Source organism: Parus major, chromosome 10 (assembly GCF_001522545.3).
Source record: "Parus major isolate Abel chromosome 10, Parus_major1.1, whole genome shotgun sequence".
Taxonomy (NCBI): Eukaryota; Metazoa; Chordata; class Aves; order Passeriformes; family Paridae; genus Parus; species Parus major.
In genome coordinates, this window is record NC_031779.1 from 110,058 (window position 1) to 131,258 (window position 21,201).

The window sequence follows — 21,201 nt, forward strand, 5'->3', positions numbered from 1 at the left end:
TCCAGGCCCTTGTCCAAAGTCCCTCTCCAGCTCTCTTGGAGACCCTGAGGGCACGGGGAGGGGCTTTAAGGTCTCCCTGGAGTCTTGTCCTCTCCAGGCTTAACAGCCTGGATTCCTTTAGGCTGTCTTCACAGGAGACAGCCCTGTGAGCCTCATTTTGGTCAGTGAAGTCCTGTGCAGGGATAACACAGCCCCAAGCTGACCCGCAATCAGGCAGAGTGGCAAGAGACCAGGGCTCCACCAGCACAGCCCTGAGACCGAGCACAAGCTGTTCCCAGCAGTGCTAATCCAATTACAAAACAAACTTTCTTCCTCCATTATCAGGATCTGCAGTAAAAACTAAACCAGCTAAACCAGCCCAGCGATTATGGAGGGCTTAGTGAGGAACTAGCGATCAGGCAATGAATGACAGAGCTGTTTCACCTTCTGGCAGGAGGAACACAGAACACGGGCAGTTGGGAGGACAAGGGGAATTGCTGGGACAAGTGGATTAGGAATTATTACAAACAAAGGTCTTTGGTCTAACTTTATGATCCCGACAGTTAACCTTACAGCCACATAAGGTTATTCCCCCACTCTTGTCCCTCCTGGGGATTAGCATCCTTATGAATGGGAATCCCTGTCACCTCTCTAGCCCTGCTGGATGCCTGCCCTCACCCATCCCATTCCCAAACAATGCTCACTTCAGTCACAGGATGGCAATGGCAGCACTAAAATACCCTTTCAAGAGTTCAGATTTTCTGGAGAGCTGTTCACCTCCCACCACCGAGGATGCTAGAACCAGAGTCACATATTTTTGGTGGTCAGGACAAAGGAAGGGGTTATTTCCCTTTATTTGGCATTGGTGAGACCACACCTGGATACTGTTTCCAAGTACATGAAGAGAGGAAGAGAGTCAGAGTCCTGCTGAGGATGGTCAGGGGCAGAACAAGGGAGTTTCACTTCTTCAGCCTGGAGAAGAAAGATTTCAGGAGGGATGTAATTCCCACAGCAACAATCAGGAGCCACTTTGCTGAAGCACTTGGACACACAGCCTAGCTGCAGAGCAGTCCTGCTGGTCCAGGACTGTTTCTGGGGGGCTGGTGCAATGCACACAGAATCTCATTTCTCTCATCCCTGTGCTCAGTAGGGATGCTCCTGAGATGGAGCCAGGATGCTTGAGCAGGTTTTCACCATAAGGCTGCAAAGCCAACACTGGCTCCCAGGCAGTTTACCCTCTGCCAAAGCTCCTCAAGAAAACAGTCCCACACTATGTGGGGAGCTGCCCAGACACAAGAAGCCTCTTCTTTCCCACCCTCAGCCTCCAAGAAGGCAGAAGATCCCGCATGAGCAGCTGTTCACTGGATCCATCAGGGCACAGCAGGGCTCCCACGTGGCAGTTGAAACCTTCTAAGTGCAGAAAGGGCACCCAGCAGCATCGCTGCAGATTTCTGTATCTCCAGCCCTTCCTGCGGGCTCTGGGAGATAAAAAAAGCCCTCCCACAGGAGTCACCTCCATTCCCACTGGACAAAATGCTTCCCTGGGATGGAGAGAGGCAGCCAGAGCTGCCAGCAGTCAAGTGGGCTGTAGGGAGACACTGACCAGCTCAATCCGCTGCCTTTTAAGGAGCAGAAGAGCCTGAGGCATCCTGAAACAACCCACCACACTTCTGCAGGCACTGGATCACAGGATGCATTCACAGACCACACTGACCGTGCCCCATGGCCCCCACAGCAGCTCAAAACTGTGCAGGGAAGCCAGGACAGCCATCTCTCAGCTAAGATCGAGTCTGAAAAACCACAAAGGCCCAGATGGCAGAGCAGGGTTCCTGCAGTGGCAGCAGAACTCACCCACACACAGTCCCCACAGTGCTAGCCATCACCTCAGTGCCCCTGCAGCAACCAGCAGGGACAGCTTCTGCCTGGCAGCAGGCAGAGGGGAAGATAATGCTTTTTCACAAAGCCTTCATCAAGCCACTGCTAACTCATCCCACCAGTGCCTGAGGGCTTTGCTGCACTAACAGAAAAGGCTTTGCTGGTCCAGCAGTGAATTTGCTGCTGTCATCCCCCCCCAGAAAGCAGAGGGGAAAGGCAATGTGCTGCTGGGGAGTAACAGCAGGATGGAACTTAGGGTGAAGCATGGATAGAAGAAATGTATGTGCATGAGTGCAGGAGCAACACCAGGAACAAGGTTAAAAGGCAAGGTATGTATGAAACAATACAGAGCACCAGAGAGACATTCAGCCAAAAAAAGGAGCAAGCTGGCCCAAAGACAAGAGTCAGGAAGACAAACAACAGGACCAGAGCCCATAAATTCTCAGAGGAGATCAGGAGCTCTGTGAAATTCAGGGACTTTGTGTAAGATTCAGAGAGGTGAAGGAAAACAGGAAGGCAAAAGATCCCAAAGGGTACTCTTCTACAGGGAGTGACAGGCAAGTTCAAAATCAGCTCATCACTGCCCGCAAAGGGTCTCAACGACATGGCAAGGACACGACCACCAGAATCCTTTGTCCCCTGTGTCTCAGAGGAGTGCACTGGCTCAACAGGCACGCCAATCTCGGTGTATGCAACAGCACAGGGAAAATCAATTCCCTTAAAGCTTTTGTGTAACAAAATTTCCCTTTCCACTGTTTTGCTGCACTGATCCCCCTCTCGTGGTGGGATGTGGGCACACAGTCCCATGAAGCAGGAAACAACCATGCACCGCTTTATTAGGCAGTGGACACATGGCCAAGGCCGGTCACTATTTACGTTTGGCAAAGGATGGCAGTGAGTACTGAGCACCGGTGCAGCGAGGGCAAGCCTGCCTCGCACCCTGCATGCCTTTTGTTGGCTGCAGGCAGGTCCTGCTAACCCCTGCCAGCCTCCTTACCTGCAGGCACAGCTGTTTTGTCTCTCATGGGCAGAGCTAGGCACCCTCATGGAGGTACCTCAGGCCTGCTACCGTGTGATTCATCCCCGTCCTCACACACACTTCCCCCCTCCCTGCACTCTCCAAGGTCCCAGCTCCAGTCCTGGCATCCCAAGCTCTGCCAAGGAGGCAGGTGTGGAGGTGTGGACAGCTGGCGTGCCCCACCCAGCTCCTTGCACAGGAGCTCCTTCCAGTGCCATGCCAGCACGCAAACCAGTGCAAGAGAGCCCCGAGAGAGCAGGACGAGGGGCCTGGCTGCAGCAATCCCCAACAGCACTGGCTGTGCCCAGAGAGCTGACGGTCTGGAGCCCATCCTCGGCATGGCGGCGCTCAGCCCTGTGGATGGGCCAGTTTTGGGTGCACCCAGCCTTGAGCCTGGCTCGTAGGGGTGATTACTATAGGGTACGGATAGCCACCGGGTAAAGCAAGGACATGTGCTCAGCCCCCTTGATGGGCAGCTTGCGGCTGGCGTAGTGATGGATGATCTCCGGCACGCTGTCAAAGGGCGGGCTGTGTTGACCCAGCACGTACTTGTTCTCCTGTGTCCGGGACAGTTTCATGTGCATGAAGCCCTGGCTGCTCCTGCAAGGACAGATCAAGGCAGGGTTAGGGGGTACAGTTGACCTCAGCCTCCCCTCATCGCCTGACCCCCTGACACAGGCAGCCTTCCCCCACAGCTGAGGGGGACATAGCTGGCCCCTGTCTGCAGCCACAGCCCTGCCTGCACCATCCTGCTCCTGGCTGACTCCAACAAAGCCCACAGAGCAAAAGAGGGACATGTCCCATGATGCTGCACTGTGTCCCCTTGGGGAGCAAGGCCATGCTGGGCTGTGTAGGGCCCATCTGGCTGTGTGTGAGTAGGGAAGATATCACCTAGGTAAGAGCAGCAGGGGCACTTGCTGTAGGGTCATGGAGGGGTAGTGGATTTTGCTCCTTGCATGTGACAAAGCCCTTTTTGCAACTGCTCTGGCCCTCACAGGAGCCCCTCAGCTCCCAGATCTCCAGCCTCACTGTGGGAAACCAGGTTTTTGTCCTTTGGCCCACAGCCAAAGGATTTTCTCCTTCCCCTTCTCCCCATGCCACCACTGCAAGCTCCATAAAACCTGCTCAGTGTATCAAGACCATTTCCCAGCACAGCACGGGCACCAAGCCACGCAGGCAAATCCTGCCACAAATGCTGATTCCAAGTGACGGACTAATGGCCCTGTTGCTATTAATTTGCGTCTCCAAGGAGAGCCACAGCCTGTCTGCAGCGTCTGGATTGCACATTACAGCAAAATATTGATGACTTAAAAGCAGACAGGACCTCATCAGTGATGCTGAGCTGCTTCTAGTGCTGCACAGCCTAGACCCATCCCCCCGGCTGGAGACAGGCCATAATGGACAGCCCAGCTGCATTAGCAGAATGGGTTTGCAATCCATTTAGAGACAGAAGCAAGGAGCCAGCTGTCCTGGGAGACACCCACAGCCCCCCAATATGGGCTGAGGAAAAGCAATAGCTTGGCTGTGTCTTGTGTCCCCATGGCAGGGAACTGCAGTGCTGCCACACTGAACCATGGAGAGATGATACTGGTTGTGTTTTTCCCAAATTGCTCCACAGATCTTTGTCACAAGCTCAGGGATGTGATGAGCTCGTAACCCCTGGAGAGATGACTGAGGGAACAGGCTGCAAACACCAGCAGCCAGGACAAGGGGAAGGTGCTGCTCCTGCTGAGCACCTTTGCAGGCACAAGGAAGGACACAAAGCTTTACAGTGTGGCCTCAGCCACTCTGGTGGAGGCACAAGCCAGGAGGGACTCTCTCCAAGCATCTGAGGCAATGACATGACCCTGTCCATGACAGGCAGCGTGGGGCTGCCTAGCCTGGACCAGCCAAGACTGTCATGGCGGTGTTAAATCCTTCCAGCTACCTGACCTGCTCCTGGCTGCTCTCTCTTGTGCATATTTTTCCTTTAAAGCAACACCAAAGAACTTTAGGTTAGCATTGGAACGCTTTTCAGACCATCTCCTTGGCTGCGCCTCCTTCCTCAAGGAAAAAAAAAAAAAAAAAAAAAAAAAAAAAAAGTTAAAAAAAAAGTAATAAAGAGAGCTCAGACAGCCAGCTTACAGCCATATTAAAAACTTCCCAGGGGATTTTCCTTGAACAGGCTCTNTGGCGGTGTTAAATCCTTCCAGCTACCTGACCTGCTCCTGGCTGCTCTCTCTTGTGCATATTTTTCCTTTAAAGCAACACCAAAGAACTTTAGGTCGAGCGAAGGACGAATGACGGCGCATCTCCTTGTAAACTGAAAACGCGTAAGGAAAAAAAAAAAAAAAAAAAAAAAGAAAAAAAGTTAAAAAAAAAGTAATAAAGAGAGCTCAGACAGCCAGCTTACAGCCATATTAAAAACTTCCCAGGGGATTTTCCTTGAACAGGCTCTACAGAGAAAGGCAATGGAGTAAAAATCCTGCTCCTGGGGCAGTGGGTTCTCCACAAACTCTGCAAGGAGAGGCAATGCCCAAGCAATTCCTTGATGGGCTGGGGAAGGTGGGATATTGCTGCACACCATGGCCTAGCCATACATGCTGTCTGAGAGGAGGATCTTGCCTTAAGACTAAGGATTATGGCAAGACACAAGGGAATAACCACTAAGAAACAGGTGACTGGCTTATGGAGAGGTGATGGAAAGCCACCTTTGTTGATGGAATGCTACCTCCCAGGCTCTTCTACATATGTGCTGGCTAATGCCACTCACAAGGTGATGGTGAGACCTCTTGCAGCTTCAAATCCAGCTCACCAAACAGAAGAAGCTGTTGCTCAAAAATGGCTCACAAGCCAGAGCAAGGGAAAAACACAGCAAATTAAAACTTGGGTAAAAATTCTGACAGAAAAAAAACAACAAAAAAGGGAAAGGAGGGAGCTCTTCTAGAAGGGTGTGTTGGCTCACCTGAAAGCTCTAAATGAAGAAAGAAGAAAGTGTATTTTCAATGGAGCTCCTGCCCTGGTTTGGTGTGGAAGGCAAAAAGAGTGAAAAAAATGTGGAGAGAGACAAAGCAATCTAATTCACAATTGTGCCACTGGGAAATAGAGAGGCTGAAACCCCTAGGGAGCAATGCAGGTAGAGAGACCACTGGGGAAACTCAAGGTGTGCTGAGAGGGTTACAGAGTCTGTTTTTGGGCAGAGATGGCTGAAGTGCTCAGTGAATGTTTGTTTCCCATCTGGCAGGAATAGAGCTAATATAGCAGTCCAACAGAGGAGCAAGGAGGTATTTGCTCATCCGTCATCATCCTCAGACAGTAACAGCTTTGATTTTGTGGATTCGTGCTGCCCCAAAAGCCAGGAAAGAGCTGGATGAGGAGCTGTGGGCAGTTCCCCGGGACACATGCAGAGATGCTTCATGTGACTTTGGCATTCAGGGAATCTGGAAAACTTGGAGAGTATGTAAAGATTCCCAAAAAATAGCCCAAGCAGAAATCAAGTTGTCCGGTGGGGACAGGGTTTCCCTGCTGGCAAACCAGAGCAGGGTAAAGCCCTTTCTACAGCTGAGCAATGGATCTGTGGGCTGGGGAGGCAAGGATGGGTCCCCACATTTCCAACAACACTGACCTTGTACAAACTTTATTTTCCAATGAAAGTAAGCTACAAAAAAAGGGGGAACAAGAAAACAGAGCTGGAAGCTGGAACCAGACATATTTGACTGAGAAGTGAGGCACATCATTTGATCCATCTGAGGGATTATTAGCACTGCCAAGGAAGAGCAGTGGGCCTCCAGATCTTCCTGAGAGATGTTTTTGCCAGACACCAAATCAAAAACCTGTGCCACACCACAGGAAAGTGTGGACTTCTTCATACTGCAGCCATTTCTGCCCACTCGTGGTCATCTCATTAGCCAGTTAGCATGGGCACAAATCACTTGGGGCACCTGTTCACCTCTGCTGTGGGTCCACCACCCCCCAGCCCTCACTCACTTCAAGGAGAGGGAGAAGTCGTTCTTGCTGGTCTCGCTGTTGCGCACCAGGTAACTGGCCTCCTTGCACAGCCTCAGCAGCGTCTCCGCATCCGTGCGGCTGATGGCCCCGTGGTACCAGCTGGAGGGGGAGAAGGATTGGCTGTGCTGGCCACAGAGCAGACACCACAGGAAGGGCTCTGCCCTGAGGCAACAGCAGTGCCAGCACCCTCGGCACCTCCCCAGGGGCTGCAACCGAATTCAGGGAGAGGGAAGGGGGTAGCACCATGACGGTTGGGAGACAAGGGGCAGGGACAAACAGGCTGAAATGTGGAGCCAAGGAAGAAAGGAAGAAGCAAGTCTGCCCCAGGGCTTCTCATGGTATGGCCACAGGGTTCCCGAGTGCAGGTGGAAGGGTTGGGCAGGCACTCCGGGCAGGCAGGACTCACCACTGGCTCTCCAGGGGCAGGGCAGGGTCAATCCTCTCCCCAGCAAAGGGGCCAGGCTCAGCGGTCAGTGTCTTTGTGCTCTTGAGGCTGCTGGAGCCATGCCTGAGGACAGCCCTGGCCTTCTCCTCCCTGCAGGGCGAGGTGCGGCCATACCCCAGCCCCTCCGATGGACCTGCAAGACAGACACGCATCACATGCTGGGATCCTAACCTTCTCTGGCAGGAAGAGCCAGAGCCACTTAGATCACACTGGGTCACCTCACACTGCCCCATCCTCCTGGTCTAAGCAAGGGCAGGGCAGCTCTTGGGCTGCTGCTCACTGCAGCACCCAGGCTGGGTCCCCACCTTGCCAGGCCTGGAGCCAATTACTGTGCCCATGGAAGACATTTCCAGGGAGGTTTCAAAAGCTCAGGAGGTTTTGCTAATACAAAAATAGATTCAGTGGCTGTGGTACAGAGTTAAGGGAGATGCAGCAAGAAGAGGTTCCCCTTTCTTCTAACAGGAAAAAATTAAATTTAAAAAAAAGAAGAGGGGATAGATGGAGCTAAAGGAAGCAGTCAGTTTGGAACCGATGGACACATCTCTATTGGCACAAATAAACATGGGGTGAAACAACAATTGCCCAAGATGGGAAGGGGATATTTTGACTGCAGGTACCCTCCTGAGGCTGCCACCTGCCTGTCACCAGCCCAGCTATGGCCATGAGTGTGAGGGATTGACCGAGCGGTGCCCCAGGGACCTGGCCTCCCACTGCTTGTTATTTCTACACAGGATGATTTCAACATTAACAGTATCATTTCTCCTTCCTCCCAAGAGTTCATTATTGCCCCCTGCACCACCAACCCCCTTGCACAAATTACTTATCGATCAGGCAGAGCTGTCACAGTGTGGGGCTGACACTGTGGCAGCACAGTCACCCCATTTCTGGTGGCTGAGCCCAGAAATGCCCTAGGACTACTAGAATGCCCTAGATAGGAGAACTCTTCATGCTTCCTGGCTGCTGGAGGGGGAGGCAAAAAATAGCCAGAGGGATGCTTTCCTCTCTATCAGGGCATCCTCTAAGTCAGCTGTTTGAGTGACACCTTGTTCAGGCCCTATGCAGGTGAGCAGGATTCCAGCCCCACCAGCACTGCAAGAAGGAGGGCAGCCAAAAGCAAATCCAGCCAAAATCCTCTGCAGCTTAGTATGGCGTAAACGACCATGAGCACAGCTCAAGGAGGAGGTGCCTGGCGTTATGGCTTGACAAGCCCTGCTTCTGCAGCGCTCTGGCTTTTCACCAACCATGCTCACCCTTGTACATCACACACAGGCTTCATTTTCAACTCATCACCTTAAAAAATTGGGGCAACCGTTAAAAAGCCAGACAATTAAATAGCCCAAGTGTTTGCTGGTGGCACAAAGTCATGGCATTACGGGCTCGAAAGAAATACATTGCACCTGTCAAAAGGAGACAAAGGCATGTGCATGATTAAACAGGATATTAAGAACAAGCCCTTAGCAGGAAGAAGACATCCTTCAAGACATTCGAGTCACCCCCAGAGAAGGGAAATAGAAAATGACACAAAACTCTGGCAAGATAAACTTAACAACAAGAAAGCAAGGCAAGTCAAAGGGAAAAAAAACTGTGTTGCTAAAACCAGGAAAAATGACAAACTGATGTGTTCATCAGGAGCAGGACGCATGTCAGAGCAATTGTGGGGATAATAAATGATGGGGGGAAAGAAGAGGCTGCATAACAAAGAGATTAATTTTTCTTGACACCTGCACTCGTTGCAGGAAGAGGATCAGAAAGTTCCTGCCTGCCAAGACCTTTCTTCTTGAGGACTGATCTCAGCCTGCAGCATCCCTACGGATTTCGGAAATACCCAACAAAGCCCTGGCAGAGCGGACACTTTGCTCTCGAGTGCCCCCACTATCAACACCAAAATAAGCCATCACCTGCAGCCTGTGCTCAAGCCCACCCAGGAGACAGCAAAGGCCACACTGGCTTTATCTTATAAAGCTCTGCGGGGAGCTGGGTAACTTCAGATAAGGAAATCAGACATCTGCACTTGGTAAGTCACTGTGCCCACCCTGACAGCATTAGTGACACACAGGCAGCATGGCACGCTGCTACACAGGAAAAGGCATACCTCACATCTCAGTTCTCCACCGCTAACAGTCCAGTCATGGCTTTCCACAACCCCCCTCCCACCTAATGTTCTTGGCAAAATCCTAATTCACCACAGCATAAGAGCAAGGTCCTTAAAATATTAATAATGGGTTAAAAGAGAAGCAGCAATATTTGGCTTTCATAAATGAGACTGCCAGCAACATCCAAAGGGGATTTACCCAGGAACTCTGTGCTCAGCACACACAAAAAAGGCTTCACAACAAGGCAAACCTGAGATGACAAAGTGTACCTGGGAGATTTGGCTGCTCAGGATAGCAAAAGCAAAAGCAGAGAATCCACAGGGACTTCCTGACACTAAGCAGCAAGGTAATAAAACAGCAGAGGAAATGAAGCTGTGCTAAATGATAAAGAGGGGAAAAAACAGCCCAAATTTCAGCACTGAATTAGCTGCTAACACACCTGTAAGGGACCTGGGCATTAGAAGTCTCAAGAAAACATTAGCTAAATAGTCAGTGCAGTTGCTGAGAAGACCTTAAAAGCAGCCATTTAAATGTCGGGAATTTGGAGGCAAAGAGGAGAGAACAAAAGGGACAGTAATGACTCTGCCATGCCATGGAATAAGCCCCCAGAGCTGCTCTGCTGCTGTGGGCAGAGAGGCACGGAAGAGCCAGTGTCCCTTTGAAGCAAGAAGGTGCAGCAGGACAAACACCTCGTTGTAGGAGACGCTTTCTGGGGACGGTCAGAGACACGGCAAAGACCTCTATAATCGAGTTAGGTGTTAGAAGTTTATTTCAGGGCGTGGGATAGAGAGAGAGAGAGAGAGCCTGCTATGAGCCAACAGATAGAGCTCAAAGCGGGCTCAGGGAGAACAATACAAAAGAGGGTAAGATACGAATACATGAGTTTAAGACTTAAGATTTCTACGAAAGAGAGTTACAGAACATAACAGAAGTGAGAGAGCCGGGAAAAAGAGAGCTAAAGAAGAGCAGGAAAGAGCCGCAAGAGAACGTAGTAAGAGAGATTAAGAGAGACTAAGAGAGACCAAGAGAGACTAAGAGTTAAGAGAGGAGTTAAGAGAGACTAAGAGCGTGAACTCTCTTTTACAATTACTTATATAATCTATACATATGAATATTCTATTTTTTCACTGACCAATCTAAGTATACTAATACAGTAACATTTGTGTGCAACCTATAGAAATCGCTATTTTTGCATATTTTTAGTTATCTCAGGGTCCTTCAGACCTTTCCTTATAAGGCTAGGAAGAAGGGTCTCAGCTTGGTTTTATTGCAGGAAAGAATGTGTTCTGGCATACCAGCCCGGTTTCTTTGAATTATTCAAACCGTGCTATCATTTGTATTTCTTCCTTAGCCTTTCTGGCTACAAAGTCATATTTATAATTTCTTTCTAATTCTACCTTCCCAACACCTCGTGTCCAGCACTTGACAACTGAAGGGGCCAGGAGGAGCTGGGGGAGGGCGGAGGAGGAGAAGGAGAAGGAGAAGGAGGAGGAGGGTTTCTGGCACTGCCCAGGGCACCACAGCAGTCTAGAGTAACAGCAAGCACTGGCTGCAGCCCCCCCAGACACGCTGCTGTCATGCAAGACCCACCATTGGCGTCTTCGTGGCTGTGCTGCGGAGGGATGGGGGCACCAGCCTCCCTGTCCAGGGGGCTTTCACTGCTGTCCAGCTGTCCCACCGGCGGGGGCCATGGCAGGTCTTTAATGACCTTGATTTCAACTGGATGGGGGGTGGGGAGGGTGTGGGAAAGAGACAGAAGGAGAGAGAACAGAAAGGGTTTAGAGAAAACCATCAGCAACACTAGAGGCCCACAGAGAAGGAGAGCAGTTGTTGGGGGAGAGACCTGACTCTATTCCCAGGAGCCCTACACCAGCTTGGCCATCTCATCCCCTCCACAGTACCAAGCAGGGACAGGCCTGAGGTGGGGCACATTCCCAATGGAGACACCCTGCTCATCCATCAGTTTTTCCAGCCAACCCTTTCTGGGGTTTGGGGGAGCCTGCAATCACCCCGTTCCACAAAGCTGTCTGTCCGGGGGTCTTGGCCGAGCATCTCATTGTCATCTGTCCTGCCTGTGCATCTGTCTTGCCCTAGGTACTTCCCAGTGACCTACAGGGTCCACATTCCCCTGCAAGGCACCAGTGGGTTGCAGCCCTGTGCCAGTAGCAGCTACCCATCAGCAGGGGTCCCATGGACACCCCCAGAAGGGGTAATGGGCCAGCAGAGACATTTTGGCATCACTGGAGAGAAAAAACACCCGAGAAACAGCAGAATCTGCTCTGGCTTCAGAAAAAAACAGGCAGCAGGTCCCAGCATGGTCCAGGGAACAGTGACCCGACTCCCCTGGGACTCGGATCAGGCCTGAAACGCCCTGGGAAGCACCCACATGCATCTACATGTGAGCCAGACCTGTGAACACACCACCTCCACCCAGGGAAATCAAGCAAGGTGGCTCATCCAGAGCACAGATACCTCGGCACAAACCCAGCCCAGCAGAGCATGGTGTTCCATGATGGAGGCTGACATGCCGAATCCTCGGCACAGGGATCTGTGGGACCTGGGAGCCCCGAGCACAAGGAGGCACTGTGGCACTGAGCCTAGCACACGTATCTCCAGTTTGCAGTGCCCAAACCCAAAAGGTGAACCGCTCCCCAACCCCAAATTTCCACATCTCTCTCTGCCATCATCTCCACATAGTGCCACCAGCCTGAGCACCCTCAGCACCAGCTGCAGCAGACACACAATGCTGCAATTAAAATGCATCCTAGATAAGAGCACAGCAATTAGCCAGAACCGGCAAGGAGCCAGTGCTAATGCACAGCATGGACTTCCTCATTACCAAACACAAACACAATTGATCCCACAGCACGGATAAATAGGTCAGGGGGGCTGGATGCAACCTGGACAAAGGTTCCTTAGGTATCCTCCTGCCCTGAGGAAGGAGAAATCTGCTTGAGCCCAGGGTTGAACCTACCCCTGCAACACAAGGTTGAGGGTGTTACTTTGCACCAGAGGCTCAGATTGGTCAGAGCACAGAAGAGACAATGGGAGATAGGTGTTGAAGAGGTTACCAGGGCAGCTCTATCCATCACTCTGTCTAGCCTGGCTCCCTACTCAGAGAAACAGCTTCTGCAAGAACACAAGCACTCCCTGAGCTACGGAAATGCAGAGACCAACATTACTGATCCCCAGAAGATGAAGGAACCCCAAAGATCCAGCTTCACAAAACGTGTTGTTTGCCAATAAGGCTGTTCCCTTGACTCACCTGCGAAGGCTTTGGAGATCCGCTCCTTCTTCCATTCCCAGGGCTGGTCATATTCCTCCGGTGGCCGCTCATCATCCTCGGGCAGACGGGACTCCCTGGGCCTGGGGCAAGCTGGGCAGTCACTGTCCATGTCCAGCACAGGCTCGTAAGGAGTGTCATAGAGGTGAAGCGGCCGGGCAGGAGCCTCCCGTAAGCCCTTCTGGCGGATCTCTACCCAAAGAACAGGGAAAAGACTATGAGCCTTCTGCCCAACACAGCCATGGTCCCCAAAACTGTGCTAGATGACAGGGCTCAATGCCACCTGTGGGTAAAACAGGCTAGAGAGCATCAGCAGAGGAGACAGTGAGCAGCTGCCAGAAGCAGGAGAGCTGCTTGGCAGCACCAAGATCCCCACAGTACCATACCCCCACTCCTGGGCAGCCTGGCAAAATGGGGTCCATGGGGACAGAGTACCCTGAGGCTGATTTCCTGCAAGCAGTGAGACTGGGTCTCTCCCCTGCACACCCAGAGAGGCTGGTTTAATAAAATGCCCTTCCCTCAAGCAAAACAAACTCTCTCCCACAGGCACAAGCAGCCTCTCCACTGCTTGCCAGTTTTTACAAGAAATATAATGGTCTACTTCAAAAAGCCACATGAGCTTTCCAGAAACCACTTGCTCCAGGAACACCACAGAGCTGCAAAGCAGAGCCAGAGCCAGCATGGTGACACTGAGCACTGCCTTCAGGAGCACATGCTCCCAGCCTTCCAGCTTTCCAGCCCTAGACAGGCCCACTGGGGACCACGCTGGTGCAGCAGACACAGCATGCTCTGGCCCAATCCTAACTGAATTAAATAGCTCCTACATCCATCTTAGTTTTAAGCCAGATGCATGGAATGTAGGGTCTCTCCTGGCTCAGCCTGGCAATTGGGGTCCTGGGGGACAGCATCATGGGGAGAGATGTGCCTGTAGTGCTCAGACAGTCCTTGCATGCTCTTGCAAACCCAGTGCACAGGGATAAAGCTGTGAAAATTTGCCTGCAAAATGGCTGTCCCCCATCACAACCATCACCCAGCTTTGCCTTATGTGGGGGAGCCGATGCTAACACAGGCTGCAAGGAGCAGAGTACAATGGCCACCAAGCCCAGGAACCAGAGGTGTGAGGAGTGGCCTTTGTGTGATGCCTTCCACCTTACCAGCCATCATCTTCTGGGCTTCATATGGCTCCATATATCCGTCATTCTCCATCACCTTCTCCAGCCCTGCCTGGCTGCCTGCCACCTGTGCCGCATCAAAGGGGTCTGCATAGTCCTCCAGGACAGCCAGCTGGAAGGGGGAAGGATAGGAAAAGGGTTAAGGCACTTGCTGTTTGTTTTTGGAGATGGAAGACAGAGCTCACCATGAGCTCCTCCATCAGCAGCCAGAGTGTCCACCAAGAACTCAAACCCACATCATGGCAGCCCTGCAGAGCCCTGCTGGCAGCTGACAGCTTTCCAGGCACCGGCACTCAGCCGTGGAAATGCTCCAGCCTTTGTCCCGAAAGCTGAGATAGAGCCAAGCAGAGCAGAAGGCAGCTCCGCCCCTCCCTCACCAGGGCCTGAGTGCCAGCACCCACATGCATGCCCTGGCCAGGTCCCCACTGCGGTGCAGGGCTGCCAGCAGTGCCCTACTCCTCTATGGAACACAGATGCTGTCCTGCACACAGCCACATTTCCTTTCCCAAGGTGGAGAAGGGGCACAGACCCCAAAACAGGGGTGTCAGCTGGCACTGGCACAACCAGGAACTCACTGGTTATTTTCCAGGGCTCCTGTGCACTTATTTGAAGAGCTTTTCTAACAAAAGGGCTAAGAATAGCCTATGGCTTCCTCTACACTCCTTCCCATGCCTCCACAGCATCCCCAGACACATCCTAAGTTAAGACAAGATAGAGCCTTCCTCCAGGAAGCAGAAGCTTCTCATGTCACAGGGTCAGTATTAAATTCCTGAGATTTGCACTCAAAAGGAGAGGATCCTGCAGTAGGATATAGGGCATGTTCCAGAGCTCGGTCCCCTCCAGCCCTGGAGCCACATGCCTGCTCCAGCATCTCAGCAGCTTCCCAGTCAGAGCACCCCATCATGTGACACTGCAGTCCCCAAGAAGCCTGGAGCTGTACATCCCACCTGCAGCCCCAAAGCCTGCTTCCGAAGTGGGACCAGGCAATACTTCCAGCCGCAACTAAGTGCACCCAAGCACTTCAGCAGGGTTTGGTCACCTACCAGGACACAAACCCCTGGCTTGGGGGGATTTGCTACCACAAAATGGGCTATGCAGATGTCCCACAGCAAGGACCAATGTCCCAGGCATGGTGTAGCAGCTGCCTAATACCACCTGATGCCAGGCTCCATCCTCACCACAGTGCTGCCCCGGCTCCTCGCCAGCCACAGAGACCACGGCTACTCACACATTCCTCTGGAGCTCCAATAATCAGCTTAAAACAAAAGATTTCTCCCTTCTTCCTGTGCAAAATGCCCAACAATAGCCTGTGACAGAAGACCCAGCAGGAAAAAGGAACAGGAACTGAACTCTAAACACCTCCATGCAGTCCCAAGACTTGGCATCCCTGTGAGCTACATGAGGCACACGGCTCTCCACGCCCAGCTTGCCACCTCCTCCCTAAATGTCCCAGCTCCATGGGCTGCCAATGCATGGGGGAACTGGGTCAGCTCTCCAAGCCTGGTCCCTCAGTGCCAGGGCATGGGCAAGTAGCTGATCATCCTTAGACCACATCCCAGCTGCCCCACAGGAGCAGAACAGGGTTCAGACATGGGAGCTGCAGATGCTCTCGCCTCGGCAAGGTGGCAGAGGACAGATGGTGTCAGAGTACTGGCTTCACCCCAGGCAGGGGACAGCAAGCCAGGACAGGGCTGCAGGAGCAGCCAGCCCCAGCTCTGCAGTGGGTGACAGGCAATCTGCTCTCACCTCTGTCATCCAAGGGGTGATGTGGCATCACTCAGGCCCCATCAGGCACTGGGGACACGAAAGAGCAGTGCTGAGCCCAGGGGCCTGCAGCCCTTTGCTTGCCACCAGGGAGAAATTCCCTAGGGGAAATGCAAGTCGCTGGTGACTTACAGCTGCTTGGTCAGCCAGGACCTGCTTCTCACCTGCTGCCTGTGAGATCTCCGTGGAGCCGCTCCCAATAGCCAGGAGATCCCACGGCCTCTCCCATGCCTTGAAAGCTGCAGAGGCTCTTGCTGCACCTCAACATCTGCAAAGCACAGCCCTGTGACAGTAACGGCATCTTCACATATGTGCTCAAGACAATGGAGACATGGGCATGCCAGCAGCGTCCCTACACACACAAATGCTTCAGCTCAACAGCCAAGGTGGGTGAATGGGCAGCATCATGTCCAATGCTAACTCTTAGCAGAGCTCTCATGGCTCCAAGCATGCTGGGGGGCTGTGAAATGCAGTTTGCTGACCCTCCTGGGGTTAGTAGTCTGTTCCTCAGGCTCCAAGCCCAACCAGATCACGTTCAAACCTGCCAGGAACCATATTTTCTAGAAAGGCACAGAGCCATCTTGCTGCTGGTGCCAGTCCTGGACCCTCCCTCTGCATCATACACATACAGCAGCTTCAGACAGGGCCAAGATGGAATGCATGCAGTGGTCACTGTCATAGAATCATTAAGGTTGGAAAAGACCTCCAAGATCATCAAGCCCAACCTTATTTCCAAATGTATTTCCTTATGTTTAGTCTGGCTTCCCAGGGAGGAACACATGAGCTCCAGCAGGCTCATGGAGTGGCTCCCACACAGATGCTTTCAGGTCTAGAAACCAGAAGATGGTGGAGAATCCTAACAGGTCTCTGTCAAGACCCCTAAAACTGGGTACTTTGCCTGCAGAAGTTTGCAAAGGCACTCATCAGAGATCAGATGGACTCTGTTGGCAGAGGATGTGGTTTGCTGGGTTCAGCTTGGATCCAGAGCAAATGCCTCTGATTAGAGGCAAGCTCCTTGGGTTTGGGGGGAGTTTGCTTCTCCACTGGCTCAAGGATGCCACTTCATAGGAGCAAGGTCTCCCAGCTGTAAGGTGATGAGAACATAAATCCATTTGTTTTTTAAATGGTCAGATGTCACAGCAGAGAGCCACAGAAAAGGTGGGAAGGAAATTACTGCCTCCAGGAGCATCACAACCTTGGGATGCCCAAGCAAACCCATGAGAATGGTACCTCAAGCCCCAAGACTGAGAGGCTGGAGGCTCCAGCCAGTGGCAGGAATGGGGCAAACAGCAGGGATCATGCAATTACCGGGAACATCCTAAAGCCCTTGCACGTGGGGCTGTGTTACGGTTGCCCAGGAAACTGCATCTCTGATATTTCCTAATCTGAGTGCTGGACTTTATGAGCCATGCAGGGCTCTCAGCAGCAGCCACAGGGCAAACGACTACTCCCAAGAGTGGGAGGGAGCCTCAGCCACCAGCAGGGCAGCTCCCAGGGGTGCCCTAAGCACTCCCACTTTGGTCAAAGGCCAGGCATTTCCATGCTTTGCTCATGTTCCATGTTGCTGAGGGAGCTGCTCGCTGCCCGCCAATCCCACACACGGCTGTGGAGGCTTTGCCTGCTTACACATAGCACAGGCTTTGCTAGACTTGAAATAATTTGGGTGCAAAGCAAAAGCCTGACATGCAAAACCACCATCCCAGGGCAGCTCTTAGTGCAGACCAGTCCTTCAGGGAACAGCCAAGCACTGCTGGCATCTGGACACATATCCTGCTTGAGCACGAGTGTTTTTCCACACATTTATCTGCCACAGCAATGCACACCCAGATCCCTGCTGCAACACTGGGGCTGGTCTCGCTCTATTCTACATGCCAACAATAAGGGAAAAGAAAGAAAATCCGAACAAAATTAATGTAAAGAACCAAATAATCACCAGGTTCTCGCAGTCAAACAGCTTTTACACTGCCCACCAGTGAAGGTGACAGATCACAGCTCTTTGAGAGCATTCATAGTTCAGACACCAAACTCCCAGGGCAGAGCTGGGATTCTTTGTGCCATCTTGCCCAGAAACATTCTACCTGCTACCACCTTCTGCCACAACAAGATCTTCTACTCTGCACAGAGGTTTGCAGAGGATTCCTGGGGAGATCCTCCACCTAAAAAATTAGTTTTCCACTCTGGAGGTAAAGTGCATTTGGGGTCTCCTCAGAAGATTGGTTAAATCAAGCAAACTCTGTCAGGTGCAAAATTCCTCCAGTTTTACACATCTGGCAGCTTGACTTTTGGCAGACACTGAAGCCAAACCCAAAAGCAAACACAGTGTTGACCTTACAAGAAGGGTCTGGCCCACAGCCCACAGGGGACAGCTGGGTCAAGCAGGGAGCTGAGGGCTGCACCCATGGCACAGGAGGAGGGCACGCGGGACGGACAGCACAGCATCGGCATCGCGTAGGATGACTCAGTTCGAGGAGGCTCTCACAGGAAAGACACACACCCAAGAGCTTCCTGACCGGCTGTTCCCACACCCTGAGGCACTGACCCTGCACATCCAGCAAGAAGAGCAGCAACTGGTCCTGGTGGGCACAGGACAAAGATGTCCTCGGGCAGATCCCCAAGTCCATCCTCAAGCATGCCCTGGGTGCAGGCAGCAGAAGGTCCCTCATTGCATCCCTCCCCACTGCATCCCTGTGGCATTGCTTCTTGTGCCTAATCCAAACACAGCAAGGAAGACATCTCCAGAGCATCCTCTTGGCTCGGGTGAACTGCACAGGCCCAGTCCATTGTCCACTGCTGTGGGGAAAGGCCTGGCAGACCAGGCAGACTGAGGAGGACCTGTGCTGTCCACACCATTTCCAGCAGTTTGGGAAGCAACACAAGCCACTGCAGAGCTCACTCTAATGCATCCTCACAGGATGCTGCAGATCCCATGAAAGGCATAAAGATACGACGGCTTGTGCTACAGCAGCAAAGCAATGTGCAGCCCAGGCAGGAAGGATTCCTGTGTAAGATGTTCCTGCTCATTCCATTCTCCAGAGCAGGCACGATAGTTACAGCAAGCACAGGGTGCCTAGGGAACATAGTCATTCCCCCACTACAACAAACCACACGGTCTCAGCCAAACCACACAATCAGGAACCAGTGTCTGCTCTTACTACTTCTCTCCATCCTAATCGTCCTCACTTGCAAGGGCCGCACGTTTTATTAGAGTGATTTTCCCCATCAGTCATTAACAAAAACCCTCTCTGCTCCAGCAGCTGTCTATACACAGAATTGTACTTCTCCTTTAATCTCCAGCATCACCACAACCCAAGGGGTCTGCAGTTTCAGTCCCTGCAGCATGTAGGGAACAGCGCCCACAGCCTCTTCCAAAGCCTGTGAGCACTGAGACCCCTGCACAATCACCATCTCAGCAGAGGCTCCCGCCCAGCTTCAGTATCCCTTCCCTGTTCCAGGACAGCTTGATATCACCAAGAGCAAGGGTTACAACTGGAAGTAGCCCCCCAGCACCATCCTCTTGTACCACCTACGGGAAGAGCCACCATAATGTTGGAGCAATTGGGGAACCCTCACCCTGTTCAGCCCAGTAGATGAGAGCTGCAAAGGGCTTCTCAGCCCAACACAGTTGCTCCACATGGTGGATGGTCCCTGGCTTCTCCAGGGAAACTATTAATGGACAGCTGCAAGCACTATCAAATACTTCCACTTTTACTCCTGTTTCACCCAGGCTCTGGAGCTCTGTGTCCATCACATACCAGAGTCCTAAAGAATTAGAAGCCTCCCTACAGTGGCATGCAGAAGACTATCAGTAATCTAATCACCACCTATCTTGGAAAAAGGAATGGTCTTCTTCAGCCTAGTGCTGTTAGCACAGTTTCCCCATGAATCCTAGCTTCTGACTTTTCTCCAAACTTCTCTGATTCTCCCCAGCCTTTGGATCCCCAAACAAAGCCTGCTGTACCTGTCAGCAGTCCCTGCTTCCCACAGCTCCGGCTCAGCCCTTTGCACATCATAGCCCGAGTCCACATGCTCTTGCTCTGATCCTGCAACACATGTTCCAGAGGAAAAACCATCCAGACTGCCTCAGCAAACCACAGCACACGGTGGCACTTCTGGTCCCTACTACCAGTGCCACCCTCCTCATCCCACTCTGCTGCCTGCAGCAGCCAGTTAACCCAACTCAAAAGGGGAGCTCTGCTGGGCCACTCCAGAAATTTCCCAAAAGCAATTAGTCAGTAGAGGCAACTTCCCAAGATCCACCAGCAACAAGTTTTTCTATCTGCTTAAAACATTCTCTAGCAGATTCTTCCCGGTGCTCATTTCACTGTGCCGCCCGGCAGTGCCAGAACCACGGATGGCATCAATGACTGTATCCACGATTCCCTCCGCCAGCCAGATCTGCAATCCCGTCGAGTTCGCCTGACAAGCCCCGTCTTGCAGGCGGCAGCGCTAGCGGGCACTAATTACCCCCTCCTGCCTTTATTTGCGCAGTCCCCGCATCAGCCTCTCCTGCAAGAGGGAGGCCCGGCACCAACAGCCGCAGCCCCGGTTGGGCTTATCCTCAACCAGGTCTCTGTGCCACTCAGAGCCCGTCTCCCCCCGGGGAGCTTCTGCCCAGCTCCTGCCTCGTACCGGGGATGTTTCTCTCCTCCCTGCCAGCACCGGCAGCTCCAGGCTCTGCTCTCGACCCTGGTGAAGCCGGCGGGGGGGGGGGGGGGCGGCAGACAAAGAGGCGCTGAGGCTCCCTGACAAAGCAGCAGCACGGCATCTCTGGGGGTCCGGCCGCCGCCGCTGGCACGGGCAGCCCGGACAAGCGGGCAGAGGGAGATCTGCCAGGCACGGAGCGGTGGGAGGCCCAGGGTCACCGGCCCCAGCGCCGCAGAGCACGGCAGATGGTGCTGTGCTTCTCTGCGAGCGCGCTTCCCGCTGGGGATCATACCTGCCTCCCGCGGGAGCCGGGGGAGAAGCCGGGGCCGCCCCCGTTCCTGCTGATGTGCGCCCGGTGTGTCGGTGCTGCCGGGGCACAGGGGGAATGCGACACGGGAGCCTCGCGGAACCTGGCCGTGCCCCCTCCTCGGTGCTCGAGGATCCTAGCCCTGCTCCTTTTTGTGGATGCCAACAGTCCGGCAGGACCACCGAGAGCACCTTTCCGTGACTGAGGCGCTCAGGCCACCTGTCCCTGGGGTCCTGGTCCCGCTCCTCACGGCAAGGGCTGAGGGTCTGGCGCGGTCACTCGGGGCACCGCAACCGACGGGATACTGCGGGGAGAGCACCGGGGTCCCGTGTCCGGTCACTCACCTCCTGCGGCGGCTCGTCGGGCGGTTCGGGGCCGGCTGGGGGCGAGCTGGGGGGGACCGGCAGCGGCGGCGGCGGCGGGGGGCTGGCGGGCACCTTTTCCACCGCATCCACCTTGATGAGCCGGTGCTTGGGCGAGACGTAGCGGGGCCCGTCGGGGGCGGCGGCGGGCGGCGGGCCGTTGTAGGGGTCCTCGAAGTCGCGCTCCTTCTGCAGCCGGTAGGCCGCCACGATGTCGGGCTGGGCGGCGGCCAGCGGCTCGGCCGCGCCCCCGGGCGGCAGGGGCGGCTGAG

At 53.3% G+C, this 21,201-nt stretch overlaps 1 protein-coding gene across 2 annotated transcripts; it reads right to left on the reverse strand.

Annotated features, from left to right (window-relative positions):
- Positions 1 to 793: 793 nt before the first annotated feature.
- On the reverse strand, positions 794 to 21,183 carry SHF (Src homology 2 domain containing F). Of its 2 annotated transcripts, XM_015639434.3 has the most exons (8): positions 20,912 to 21,183; positions 13,835 to 13,964; positions 12,663 to 12,872; positions 10,988 to 11,116; positions 7,266 to 7,437; positions 6,839 to 6,958; positions 5,817 to 5,870; positions 794 to 3,472 (listed from the first exon to the last, which is right to left on the reverse strand). In XM_015639434.3, the coding sequence occupies exons 2-8, from the start codon at positions 13,884 to 13,886 to the stop codon at positions 3,286 to 3,288; spliced, it is 924 nt and encodes a 307-aa protein (XP_015494920.1). In that variant the 5' UTR covers positions 13,887 to 13,964; positions 20,912 to 21,183; the 3' UTR covers positions 794 to 3,285. The 2 variants fall into 2 exon arrangements, with proteins under 2 accessions (XP_015494920.1, XP_033372788.1); XM_033516897.1 differs by lacking the exon at positions 10,988 to 11,116 and having other exon boundaries at positions 20,912 to 20,992.
- Positions 21,184 to 21,201: the final 18 nt, after the last annotated feature.

Coding starts and splice junctions, on each gene's coding strand:
- SHF (XM_015639434.3), bottom strand. CDS start 13,886: ATGGAGAATGACGGATATATGGAGCCATATGAAGCCCAGAAGATGATG. Junction 12,873..13,834: donor AGCCCAGAAGATGATGGCTG/GTAAGGTGGAAG, acceptor TTCTTTGGGTAG/AGATCCGCCAGAAGGGCTTA. Junction 5,871..6,838: donor GACTTCTCCCTCTCCTTGAA/GTGAGTGAGGGC, acceptor ACACCAAACCAG/GGCAGGAGCTCCATTGAAAA.